The 14,335-nt window shown below is 39.3% G+C and overlaps 1 protein-coding gene across 1 annotated transcript in view; it reads left to right on the forward strand.

Annotated features, from left to right (window-relative positions):
- The window catches only part of tenm1 (teneurin transmembrane protein 1), a 272,088-nt gene that overhangs the window by 84,136 nt on the left and 173,617 nt on the right, over positions 1–14,335 (forward strand). The window contains exon 4 of the mRNA XM_054791581.1: positions 9,502–9,745. Coding sequence (XP_054647556.1) covers positions 9,502–9,745 — 244 coding nt within the window. The remainder of the gene's footprint in view (positions 1–9,501; positions 9,746–14,335) is intronic.

Here is a 14,335-nt window from a genome sequence, read left to right on the forward strand (position 1 = left end):
TTCAGTTCCTTTGTCGTCCTGATTGTTAGCATTATTTCTCCCTGTTATTACACAACATCAATATCATCTTCACTCGCGCTGACTTCATCAGCAGCCAAACGATAAAATGAGCCATTATGATCTGATATCTAATAAATAAACACAAATTATAAAAAGTCAGATGGTCAGTGAGGGCCAGATGCTTTCTCATCACAACAGAAAGGTAGCACAAAAAAAACAGCAACTTCCAATTTTAGTTGTCTGACCTTTTTATAGACGTAATTATTTATTTCATCCTGGCAGAATGGTGGAATACATTTTGTGGCAATTTAATGTGAGTCAATTAAGAAGCGAGATAGATGAAAAGCTATCCTAAGGGAAATTATTAGGCTTTTATTTTTAGAGTAGGGCGGGCGATGCGATTTTTGCTAGAGTTGGTTCAACAGCCGACTTAAATGTTCTCAAAAACAGTCATTGCCTTGTTAGATAGGCAGGTCTGATACTGTTATGGTCAGCCTGTATGGGTTTTATTTGACTTAATAAGTTTACTTGCGCAGGGAATGATAATAAGGAAATTAGATCAAGCAATGATACAGACTAAAGTACGATATTTAGAAAGCTACTTTCCACTAAACTATTTATTTTAACAGCCACTTATATGGCTTATTTTATAACCAAATAATGTAAATTGTTTCCATTCCAGTGATTCTTAATTATTTTTTGTCATGGCCCCCAGGGGACAGGGATTTGAGAATGTGATCATATTTATTTATCTGTACAAACCACCACATGGGTTGCTGGCACCAGCATTGTTGAAGCATTTTTCGAGCATGAATAAAGACCCTAAGGCAGGCCGTCCCGCAATTTGAGAAGCACCATTCTATTGAAAGTTTGACCCCAAAAAGACACATACAACAAAACGAACTAAGACATACTCTGTGTGGACTGTGTGTTGTAATTGCTGGCTGATTTAAGCAATGATAAACATATACTTCACAACCAATCACTGGAGCTGCTTATAATGTGTGACATGTAACCACCCACTGGCTGCATGATCAGTGACTACAAAAAATACAAATCATGGTGCATTGTTGGAATACATGGTCAATGACAGCTCCTCAATCTTAAAAAAAACAAAAATCCCATCTGATGATTACAGCAGATCCTCGCTTTTCACTGGTGTTATGTTTCCGGTCCACAAGCAAATGGCGAAACACGTCTACTTGTATTGTACATTTGTACAAATTGTGCGATTGCTAACAGTGGTGCATGTATACATGCTGTACATTTTCCCTGTATCATCACATATTTATACATTATTACCGAATTATGGTGAATGTGTTGTCTGAGGAAAAAAACAACCCATTTTAGGATTTTTTTAAAAACTAAAAATCTGCGAATTGCTGATTCCGCGAATGTTGAATTCACTGTATAGGGGAAAAAAGCAAGTTTGATTGCTTATTGTCCACTATAATCCAATTTTTCAAAGAATGCATACATACCAAGCAGCACTTAAAATATCTGTGGGTGTCCTTAGCCACGGAGGTAGGGTGGGATGGCATCAAAATAAGTAGAGAAGCTCAGAGAAATGACACTTCTCTTTCCTAGGTAGCTTATGTCAGCAGGACAGCAGATTAAGATGCCTGCTAGATCTCTACAAATGGAAGTGATCCAGTCACATCTAACTTGCAAGAGGTCTGGGGTTAGACCCTGGACACACTTGGAGGAATTACAGTCCAGGCCAAAAGTTTGGACACACACAATACAACCCTATGCTCCCAACCGCATTAATAAGGCTAGGAATTCCACTCAGTAACCCTGACAAGGCACACCTGTGAAGTGAAAACCATTTCAGGTGACTACCTCAAGAAGCTCATTGAGAGAACACCAAGGGTTTGCAGCGCTATCAAAAAAAAAAAAGACATCAAATGTATGTCTAACATATAAGACATATATACAGTTATTTCACACTTTTCCATAATTCCAGAATTCCACATGTTCATTCATAGCTGTGGGAATCTACAATGTAAATAAAGGAAATGCATTGAATGAGAAGGTGTGTCCAAACTTTTGGCTTGCACTTTATTTCACTCATTTTGTCTGTGAATGCCTGCAGGTCACCCTCGAGGGCATTGCTGGGGAGAGAAACACAACTTACTTTCCTATCATGTAGTCCGAACTATTTAAGCATATTTAGTTTAAAGGAAAACTACTTTTTTTTTAGTTTTGCCCATCATCCTCCATCCTGATGTGAAACATGACCACACGCCAATGGGACACGTCTACTTGTACTGTAAAGCCCAAAAAAAAAAAAAAAAAAAACTCCAACTGACATGTATATAAACTAAGCTACAGCAACATTATTATTGTAGTAGCTAACACGAAGAACTACTTTTGTTGCGTAATGACCCAGCGCCTCACTCCACTACCGACACGTAACAGGCCCACTCCAAAATAATGCGATAGGACACCAATCTGCGCTGACTAGGAAACAAGAACAAGCATATGAACAACTACGAAGAGACAACCAAATTATCTGTAAAGTATTAGCCCACAGTTGGTATTTTGTTCATACATGGCTAGATGGACTGTGTTGCGATATCAAACACTATGTGCTCCATGTATCAGAGTCAATATCATGGCGACTTACTGGATGGACAGTTGCCCGTCTGTTGCAGCTGGTTTGGGGCGTCTTTTTCCGTTTATTTTGGGTAGGTGGAAAAAACATTCTATCTCTGCAGGGTTTGTTTGCGTGAACGATTCTTTGTTTGTTGTGATGCAGTCTCTTGGAGCAGTGTCCTCCTTGGCATATTCACGAAGCCTTTTTATCGATGGTAACACTGTATGCCACTCAGTGCAGCAGAAACAGTCCATTTCTGCTGGCATGGCTTGGGAAGCTCCACATTTACACCACCAAGTCATGCCGGTGTAATGACTTGCCCCCCATCTGCTACAAAGTTTCACTCTCTCTTCTTTCAAGCTCAACTTCTAAAACCTGTAACTCATCCTCTTTGCATTCATGCTCAAAATGGTAAGGTTCTGAATCCTCATTTGTCCAAAAGTAGTCGGCGGCAGCGGCTCTCACAAAGTCTGCCATGATTATTTTTTTTAGAGAGCTTTATATTTGAAATAGGTGCGTCCCATAACGTGCATTGTTAGCTCCCTCATGCTAAGTGTTTTTCTCTCTTCAGAACACACAGAAAAGGGACAGACATGTGTGCTAATGTTTCACATAATGAGCTTTCCTTTGAAATTTGAAAAAATAAAATCACCATATGCAAAAGTAATGCTCGTCGGGCATCAGTCACACCAGGACTTATAATAGACTATTTTAATGAGCAAGGACAAATGCTTCTTACGTTTCACACAATATATTTGTGTTCCCAAACTTTGCCATGATTGATTTTAATTTTGTCTTTGTGTGTGTGGATGCGTGTGTGTAGTAGTGTGTGTCTGTGTGTGAGATTTCCTCAGGCAGAAGTATGACTCGATTTGAAATGACATCGTTTTCATAAATACCTATCATGAGTGCAATTTCAAGTCCATTTCACCGACTGATGCACTCTTAATATGCCTAAATACCTGCTGTTACCTGTTCAATTTCTCTTTCTAAATCCCCTGGTTTTAAAATGTCTTCCTTCATATATGTCGCTTATATAAGCAAAAGCTGATGATTCCGGGGAAATATCTCATAAGCGACTTTTCGAAGGGCTTCTTCTGGAGGGCTAAGTCCCAGAGGAACCCCAGGGCAAAAGATGCTCTAACTGTCACGGATGTCTTCTGAAGCTGGAGTGGCTCCTCCCCAGTCTCTATCTGCTACCCACAGAGTTAAGTTGATGTTTTTGAACTCCAGGCTAACTGGAGAAATATTGTACGATCCTTGGCCTGCAGTGGCAGATTTCTTGCAGTTTTGGTGGCTCTTTGTCTTGCAGAACGAAATGAAAGAGTGCGTTTTAACATGATGGTGGAGATTGTATGTGGTGAGAGGAATTGAGTCCGTTTGCGGATTTTTGGGAGTAGAGAGGCAAAGCTGCCTTAGCTAAGCCTTTTAAAACACCATCTGGTAGCCCCGACCTCCTCTGCCACTGTACACACCAAGATTACACTCTCACTCCCCTGGTTCTCCATGGCTGCTGCAGTTCCATTTTCCCTCACCATATGGAATGAGAGGAGTTGTGATAACTTGATTTAGAGCTGTTGTATCTCAGATTTACTAAACAGCATAAATTAATAATGAAATCTGGTGAGAATTGAGAGGCATAAATAATTTGGATGTATTATTTTGGTTCAGATACAATTGGGAGTCATTATAACTGGAAAGCATCTCTCAATGAACTCTTTCCAGTTGGAGGAATTTGTTTGCTGCATGGTAAAAAAGAAAATAGCTGCTTTAAGAAAATGTACTGTCTTTCAATATTAACGACAGTTTTATATATACAAATACATACGCTGCAGTTCACAATTTCCAGAGGAATAACCTCACTCTTTTGGACCATACTGCATGTTCCCCTGATCTAAATCCAATTGAGAACATTTGGGAAAGGATGGAAAGGGAAGCTTACAAGAACGGACATGATTTCCAGCATTGTTGTTTTTGGCAGCCATTTTACAGGAAGAGACCAAAAGTTTGGACACACCTTCTCATTCAATGTGTTTTCTTTATTTTCATGACTATTTACATTGTAGATTTTCACAACTATGAATGAACACATGTGGAATTATGTACTTAACAAAAAAGTGTGAAATAACTATAAATATGTCTTATATTTTAGACATATATTTTGTCTTATATATACAGTATATATTTTTGATAGCACTGCAAACCCCTGGTGCTGTCTCAATGAGCTTCATGAGATAGTCACCTGAAATAGTTTTCACTTCACAGGTGTGCGTTCTAAGGGTTACTTAGTGGAAGTTCTTGTCTTATTAGTATTAAGTATTGGACATTGGATGAGGAAAAAAACAAAGAACAATTTCTCTGTATACAAAGTGCATCTACTGTAAACGTCTACCGGTGAATACAAAATCAAATGTAAGTATAGCACAGGGGTCACCAACGTTTTTCCTTGTGAGCGCTACTTTTACAAAATGAAAATGGCCAAGAGCTACTCATTTTTGTAACATTTATTTTCAGAGCTTATTTTAAACCCAAACAAAGCGAATATGCTTGTTTTACCAGAACATTAACAAAATGCTGGTGTCCACACTCACATTTTGTATTTCAGAATGCATTTCTTTCTACTGTTCTTGCATTATTAACTGAAAACCTGAATGAAAAGCAGGCTTGCGGGCTCCTCATGTGGTCGTGGGGGGCTACCTGATGCCTGCGGGCACCACGTTGGTGACCCCTGGTATAGCATATCTTAAAAAACATAACATACGCACACGTGTGTACATATTATATATTACTCACATCCACTACAGGCCAAACGTTTGGACACACACAATATTACACAATGGTCCCAACTCCATTAAAGGGATAGTTGAGATTTTTTGACATGAAGTCCAGAGTGGAGGCAGTGACCACGTACTTAACGAAACAAGTCTACCAACTAACTTTAAATATCATACAAACCGAAATGCAGCAAAGTAGAGAATGTCAGCTGGAGTCGAGCCAAGCAAGCAGAGAGTCACTGTCTGCATTGTGTCTGTGTGTGAAAGAATGAAAGGCATGGCTCTTGGCCTGTACTCGTTTCATGCTCGTACTCGGCAAAAATGCTTTGTCCATCATGGATATTCGTCTAAAACGAATATCCGGTTCATTCCTAGTGAATAATCCTGAAAATAAAGAAACCTCTTTGAATGAGAACGTGTGTCCAAGCTTTTGGCCTGTACTGTATACAGTATATATTTATTCTGCATGTTCTATAGTCATGTAACAGTAACACACACATAAGCTAATAAAATTGACATTAGCACAACAAAACTAACTTTCGCCTGAAGTTAGCACTAAGTTTGCGCCAAGACCTACATGGAAAGCTTTAGGCTTATTATTAAATTTATCACAAGCCAAATGTCGAGTAACATTGTATGTCCTGTATATGATATGTTAACACAACTTACCTTTGAAAGAATATCAGTGTGATGAGCCTTGAGCTGCTGCTTGAGATTACAGCCACGTGCCCCTCTCCATTTCTCTGCACAATGCATTCAGTTTTTTCTTTTGGATGAATTATATAAAGTATATCCACAAATCAGTTCGTTGTTTCCCTCCAAAAGTGTTCTTCTTTCCCCGGTTACTGACCATCAGCGTATTGAGGAGGAAGTGCGCTGTATGCTAAGATAGCATTCATGGCTACATTTTAGTTTTTGACTGCAAGATTCCTTACACAATAGGCAGAAATGTAATGCATTTTAAACATCTGATAGACCACCCACTAACATTTTCTTCCAGCCTCGTCTCATCAACAAAAACTTCCACACGACTCGTCACATTTTAGTCATCAAAGAGCCATTTTTAGCTTGTCACCGTCTCGTTTTCGTCATGAAGAAATGCTTTGTCAACTAAATAATTTAGTCATCGTCATCGTTGACAAAAACACACCGACTTCCAGATGGTGGATGCCCTCTCCGAGAAGCTATCTTTACCACTTGGAGCAGCATTCCCACTAGCCTCCTGGAAACACTGGAATCAAGCATGCCAAACCAATTTTTCAGGTGATTAACAAGAAGGGCGCAGCTACTCATTACAGAGTCTTTTTTTGAAAATGTAATTTGGATTTTAGGGGGGTGGGGGCGTCGTTTTTTGGGGGGGGCTATTGTCTTAAAGTTTTGATCAGCTGATGAACAGTCTATTATAGTTTAATGATTGTTTCCAATAAATTGTTAATCTTAAGGAGGTTCTAAGTAGAGCTTCAAAATGCAAAATGAAGAAATGGGAGTGAGACAAAAAAAAAATGTAGTGAGCATTTTTTTGCACTGCACAAGCTTACATAATGTCACTATTTGAACTCCTATTTGCCTCTTGATATTTTTTTCAACACTTTCCTTTCATTTCACACAGGAAGTGAACAACTTAACAATTTAAATGACACAATATAAGCAAAGGAAACATTGCAAGTCAACATGTAACAGATATGGTGTGAATTAACTATTAGTAAAAAAATATGGAGAAGGGGTAGGACGAAACAAGCTCTGCTTTTTCCTACTCCTTTTCAGACATGTTGAATTGTAATTTTTCAGCCTGTATGTACTTTGTGACAATTCAGTTACACAAAGTAGTAAAATGTACATCTGCATAACATTTGACATTGGGTGTATCAAAAAAACTCAACACAATATGATAGCAGGGGATTTTGTATCTGGGCTCAAAGGACTCCCAGTTGCTGATGAATCAGATAGACTTCTAAAATTGGCAATGTGCTTTAAAGCTCTTGGTGCATCACACTGACACACCACATAGTAGTAGTGCTCTAAAAATGTTCTGTCAGTTTCCCCCAAGCGGGACACATTTAATACTCTGAGGTGGTTCCGACAAAAATAACCTTCATTTTCCACATCCATTAGTTTCTATTAAACAGCACCTTCAGGTGATAACAGAAATGTATTTCCTGTTGTTTCACCCATTCTAATGGAAAAAGCTTCAGCTCTGAAACTGATTAGCTCGCACAACTAATTTAGCCATGTTACGTGTTTGTAAATTAGACCACCACATTGGAAAAGAGGTCCGTAGACTCCAGGCTGACACAGTTACAATTCAACACGAACCTGTTCGGCAGAATAAAAATAACAAATCGTGTGTGGGTACAATGTGCATCATTGCAGATGGCCACAAGCAATAAACAACAATGGGGGAGGGCCGTTTAGTGAGACTGTACTGCATGTGTCAGTGAAACCATGAAATAAATATGTGAGTTGAGTAATGGTTTGTCACAACTAATGAAAAGACCATTTCATTGTGTCAGTGTGCAGAGAACGGAGACATATTTTATTACATGCTTTGAGAATGCGTCAAAGGCGGTTCTGTGTTGATGAAAGCTCAATAAGCAGCATCGCCTTGTGAAGGAGGACAAAACCAATTATTTTAGTCAAACAGCATGATAACCGCTATTGTTAAGTCATTTCAATTTTACGATACGAGCACGCAAAGTAAATTTCATCAGGACTGCTTCTGTATCGTTGTTCAAAATGCCGTTTGGGCTGGACAGATGACTTTGTACAGACGTTACATGGAAACATTGACGTCAATGTACACAATATATCTCAAGAATGTGTATTTCCAAGACTCATAAAACGGGATGTGAATAAGTGTTATGCGATAAACCCTCTTGGCCATTTGCAAGTCAGACATGACAGTTTATGTCTATTCAAATAAAAAAAAAAAAAAAAACCTGATTAGTAGGGGTGTCATACGACACTTGAAACGATGCATGAGATTAGGTCTACGAGAAGGAGACAAGATGGCATTTTATCTTTACTTTTCAGGAAAGTACAATGAAAAACTATAACAAATATGTGACAATATATAACAATCTACAAATATAATTTACTACTACAGTATGTTACACTTTTGTGTAACATTTAATAAACTGCAGCGATTAAATCGTAGGGAAGAGCTGCTGCCTATATTGATATTGGTTGATATCAATATCGGAAGTGTTGGACAATACCAGTAAGAAAGCCAATATCGATCATCTTTAGCAAGAAAAAAAATAATTATTTCTAGATCTTTCTAAAAGGTCTGTGAATATACTCAGAAAGACCAGTCTGCCAGGAGTGTTAATTTGCAAAGATAGTATTATTGTTATTATTATTATTATTGGATTATTACATTATTGTTGGCAAATATTGTTGTAGGTCAATGGTATCTGATCACTCCTTAACCTCTTTTCAAATGGTTTGAGACTAACATTACATTTCTTTCAATGCAGCAACACAGAGTTGGTGTTTTGGGACAAAAGTTTTACCGTGCTCATAGAACCGTAATACAACCATATGGCAGGAGTTCCCCTAAACACTGAAAAAGAAAGTCTCAGGACACATGATGTGCATTCATGAATAAATACAAACACACACAGACAGCTGCCTTCACACATGAACATACAAGCAAAGTGGTCCTATTTGAAGCGTCCCAGCACAAACACACATTAAACAAAACATTCTATTTGCCAGAACGGCAATTAGTGTGAGAAGGAAGCTTAGAGTAACGGCGAAGGTGGCAGGGGGAGGGGGAGGAGGAATTATAGCACAGGAGAATGTTAAATGATGGATTGAGAGAGCGCCAGCTAGCCTCCGAGGTTACCAGTGTGAGCGGGTTACAGCTGGCTAGCTCATTCCTCTGAGCTACATATCTCATAATAAACATCATATGGGTAGTTTGGGCTGGCGGGTGAGGATTAAGACTCACTGTTGCACTACCCAAGTATCTATTTATAGGGAGACTGGCAAGTACAGTATGAAGGCAAGTTGATTTATGGCCCTTAATCAAAGTCATAACAATACACTGTCACTTGGAATTGCAATATATGGAAGTGGTTGCTGATAAAACTATGTTCATGTCCACCCACCCTTTTCCCCCTGTAGAGTTGCCCAGCAGTCCAGGTGGTCAGTTCACATTTCGGCCATTACCGCCACCTCCCCCGCCACCCCATGCCTGCACCTGTGCCCGCCCAGCCCCTTATACTCAAGTCAGCCTGCAGAGGAAGACCATGCCAACACGATGTCAGGCCAGCCAGGGTGTCCAGGGGCCTGACACCGGTTCAAGCACGGACCAGGCGCAGCTTCATGACAGCTGGGTCCTGAACAGCAACATTCCCCTAGAGACCAGGTAAGGAAATGCAACATATTATAAAAAACATGTCTTTTTAACCTTAAGTGTTGAATGTATGCTGCGGTTTAGTTGGAACAAATGAACAATATGTGGTAACGCTATTGCAAATTTGGACCAGACTCAAAGCTTTCTTCCAAAATGCTTTCAATCTAAATCTGTGGATTTGCCTTTTTTTAACAACACTCTTCAAATAAGTGGATCTTCAAGGGAATCCCGACTTCAATTTAACGTCACTTGATCAAAGCCTTTAATTAATCTCACAAATGCGAATCGTTACATTAAAGAGAATTGTTTCATCAGGAATTGGCACACCTTCACAATATCTGTAAAGATCGATTAAGGACAAGTATAGAACTTTATTTGGATGTTTTGAAAGTGCACAAAAAGTGGAGCAGCACACATGCCTCATGGGTAATATTACATGTCTTTGCACACCATCAAAGCCATTATGAATCTCAGAGGTTTTTTAGGATTCTCCTGCCACACCTCTGAAGATCCACCAGGGGACCATTATGAGTTAAGATGTCCCAAAACAAAATCTGGAATCTAGCACAAATCCTCTTTTTGGGAACATATGGAAATTCCACCTCCATTTGTGGCACCTGAAAACATTCTTCCAAATGCTCGGATACGAGTTGCTGGAATCTCATCCCATCAAACAGAATGAAGTATTTTCCATCTGCATAAGTAATAATTGATCAGAGAATTATTTAGCACATTCTCATTTGTGAGGCTGATTTTGAGAACAAAGCAGCAAGGTGCAAAATAATATGTGTGCATGTTTAATGAGACCTCCGAGTTCTGCCATTATGGGGATGAGATTGGCAGGCTGCCACACCAGAAGAAGTGGTTTTAATAAGTTATGCATTAGATCATAATTAGATCTTATCTCATTTAAAGGAAAGAATAAGAATAGAATAAAATTAGATCTAGTGACAATTTAAATTAATCGTCAGCCAGATGAGTGTCAATGTCAGACGAGCATTGTAACTACGGATGGCCCGATAGTACTTGCCGCCCCTTGAGGCACTCGGATACTTTCATCTTTTTTGCCAGTGAAGTAACTCCACACAGTTGAGATGACAACGCCGCAAGGCTGATTGATTAATGAACTGACAGAATTGAAGTGTGCTACAATGCGTTACAGCCGCTGTGTCTCTGTATGAGGTATGTCAAACAACATTAAATCAAAAATTTAAATGATAGTTTGGGCGGTTTAGGCTTGGATTGGACAGGTTATACATTTTTTTTTGTGATATCCAATCCAGTAAATTTGGCCAGTATCTCAGATCATTCCTAACTGTAATAACATAGTGTTGCATTTGTGTTCTCTCAATCAACAGTCACAGTTGTGTGAAAAAATAAGGATTCCCGACGGGTAATATTTGCGGTGCCCCTTATGGGCTTTAGAAGACATGCTACCATGCATGTATCACAGGTATTCTTAAAGTTTTACAGCCCTTAGCTGAATGGTGGATGACTTATGGGCAAGTCCTACCTGTGTCCCAGCAATTGGGGATCTTAAAAGAAGAAAGAAAAAAAAAGTCATGCTTCTATAGTCAAACACACTTTTGCATCTCGGCACACAACTATGGTGCGTGATGAAAAAACATGATCAGTGAAGCATAAAGACATAAGCATGTAAAAAGTGTGCCCTTTTTTAACAGTGGTACATGTGTTCTGTCTGTTTTGCCTGCATACATACATACATACATGCTATGGGTGAATGTGATGTGTTTTCTGTAAGAAAAACGACCTATTTTCGGAGAAAAGTTAGCATTTCTTTGACCAAAAATCGACAAATTTGCAGGGTTGTGAAGCCTGAATTGCGAATGTGCAGGGATGCACTGTATACAGTTAGTTAAATGGAATACAATGTAACAACACAGTTTAGCGGATGATGGCTAGTATATTCATTGGTAAAGCAACCTTATCTTGGTTGATGCTTCACATTCCATGACAGCTAATCTGATGATGTTTTTACTTGAAAAAATAATGAAGTCTCAAACTTTTCATGAGCGCTCATGCTGATATGAAGGTAGAAAGCTATGACCTTAATAAAAATGTCAAGAAAAAAACATCTTGTAAAGAACAGGGCCATCTTCCTCAACGCATATTTGATGAATATGTATTGAAATGTATTGATCAAATGTCAGCAGAGATTAAGAATGTTTGAAGTGTGCAAAGATTTCCTTTTCGGCTGCATTTGTGTTTTCTGGAGTAGCCAGTTTGTGTGGGGGTACAGATGTGGATAGTCCATATTCTTTATGGGTCTCACACTGAGTGTTAGAAAAGGAATGACAGATGTGAGGACTGTCAATTGACTGATACGTTGCCTTTTCTCCATCTTATTACCAAAACATGTTATACACACATACGGCACCGCCCATATTCTGGATCTGCATGTGTATACCTAGTGAACAGCCCTTGGGCAGTCGACTCAAGAAGAGCAGCAACTCTCATTTACTTTTTGTCCCAGGGGAAATTTGCCCCCCAATATGAATTTCGAGCTTCCTGGGCATCAGATATTGTCTGAGATGATCAAAAGCAGTGAACTGGAAAGAACAGTGAAACATTTTAAAAGCACAGGAAGATATGCAATCCATGTTGGTTTGGCAAATATAACTCCATTATCTGAATCCTGTGTTTATAACAATTGTTTATTGACAATTAATCCTTTATTGGCCGTAGACTGACCCCAAAAGGGTGAAGATGTCCACCTGTACTTGTTACTTTGTCTGTGCGTGTTTTCTGAGGGAAGTGTGTGAGTGGGTGTGTGTCCCGAGTTTATCTCCTTTTAGACTTGAACTAGCATTGACCCCCAGGATGTGTGGCTTCTTCATGTGCAGCTTCTGTGTCCCCCATCTGACTCCCAGCCTTCAGCTCATGCTGGATGGGTGGATGGGCAGAGCAAGGGAGGCCGACAGTGAAGGATGGATGTCATCTGTCTCTCGTGTTAAGCTGCCAAGAGGCCACATGAGTTAGACAAACGCAGGAGGAGAAACACAGTGAAAGACTGACAGAGTGAACGAGTAAAAGAGAATGCTTCAGATAAATCCAGTGTGTTACTGGGTCTTAAAAAAACAAACAAAATCTTAACCCTGCCATTGAAAAGAGATTTTTGTTGTGCTCTGACAGCACTATCAAGTTACAGTTTTTTCATGTCAACAAATGGAGTGTTGCAGATCTAATTGAACCTGCAAATGTTTTATTTAGAATTTTCCTGCAATTAGGTTAGTCTTGCATGGATTTTTTGCTCCAATCACTTTCAGAGTAAATATCTTACTGAATTACATGTAATGCAACGTTTCTCATATAAGACAAAGCAATGGTGTGACCTGTGTTGCATTCTGGTGTCCTTCAATGCTATCATTCTGCTGTCTGGCTCCACATTAATGGCCTGTCCTCTGACGGCCCTTGAGAGACCAACCAGCAGCCTGTGACCTCACACCCTCTGCTGCATGAACAGATCACAGTCAGGAAAAGCTGTGCATTGCTCTGACATATCACACCTTCACCCAGTATTAATGCCAGGAGAGCACAAAGTGACCTAGGGCAGTGTGTGAGAATACTTTTTCGAGATGAAAAATACACAAAAAAAACAATTTGTCACGCCCCTCTGAAGAGCTTCCCAATCACCAGCAGTCTTTCTTCACTTTAAAACTGGAGTCAATCTAATAAGAGGATAAAACTTTGCAAAAACTGCTTATACTTATTTGTATTTCCCTGCCAAGGCCCACTTTTCCAAATTGGATAGTTCTCCATTCCGCAGATTTCTGCTTCCTCAGCTGACACCTTACAGTCCTTCCTTCCATTATCCCAACACAATATACACTCATTGAAATGATTCATTGCACTTCATTTTCGATTTTATCTTCATGTAAAGCTCTCTTAAAAAAAAAAAAAAATCATCTTGGTCTAACTAATGCAGCCTTATAAATTGAGTAGTGATTTGGATGAGTCCACAAAGGAATATGTAAGTCATTGATCTGAGGTTGGCACAGCAGTTACTCTACTCTCAGTTATGTGAGGGCAAACGTAATCAGGGTAGACCATGGCTCACATTTAAAACGTCCCTGACATGATTTATTAACTTGGCTTAAACATGTTATATACTGTTTCTAATTATGTTCTATATTATTCAATTTTTGAAAGCGAACGTTGAATTCACAAAAATGACATTTATAGTTCATGGCGACAGCCATGACAAACTAGCTCGCAGCTCAGCCTCATTTCCGGAAGTGACTTCATCGGGGTGACATCTCTCAGCTAAAGCAGAGTAAACAAACGCTTCTCAAGGTAGATGATCGACTTGGTTCAGCATATTTTTCATCAAAATATTAGTCCTGCCAATTTCTGTGTTGCTGCTGGATGTTCATAGTATCCGAGTGATACTGTAAGTTTGTTTTCTTTTGTTTAAGACAACAATGGACGAAGAAAGTGCAGAGAACGAGAGACAGATGCCCTTTGCGGTTATCATTTCACTGATGGCTGCTTTGAAGGAGCACCTTGACAAGAAGCATTTGGCTTGAAAGTACGGTATAAACGTATTTTGAAAAAGGATGTTATTCCGCCGGTACACAGGAA

This window comes from Dunckerocampus dactyliophorus, chromosome 11, assembly GCF_027744805.1.
Source record: "Dunckerocampus dactyliophorus isolate RoL2022-P2 chromosome 11, RoL_Ddac_1.1, whole genome shotgun sequence".
In the NCBI taxonomy this organism is placed as follows: Eukaryota; Metazoa; Chordata; class Actinopteri; order Syngnathiformes; family Syngnathidae; genus Dunckerocampus; species Dunckerocampus dactyliophorus.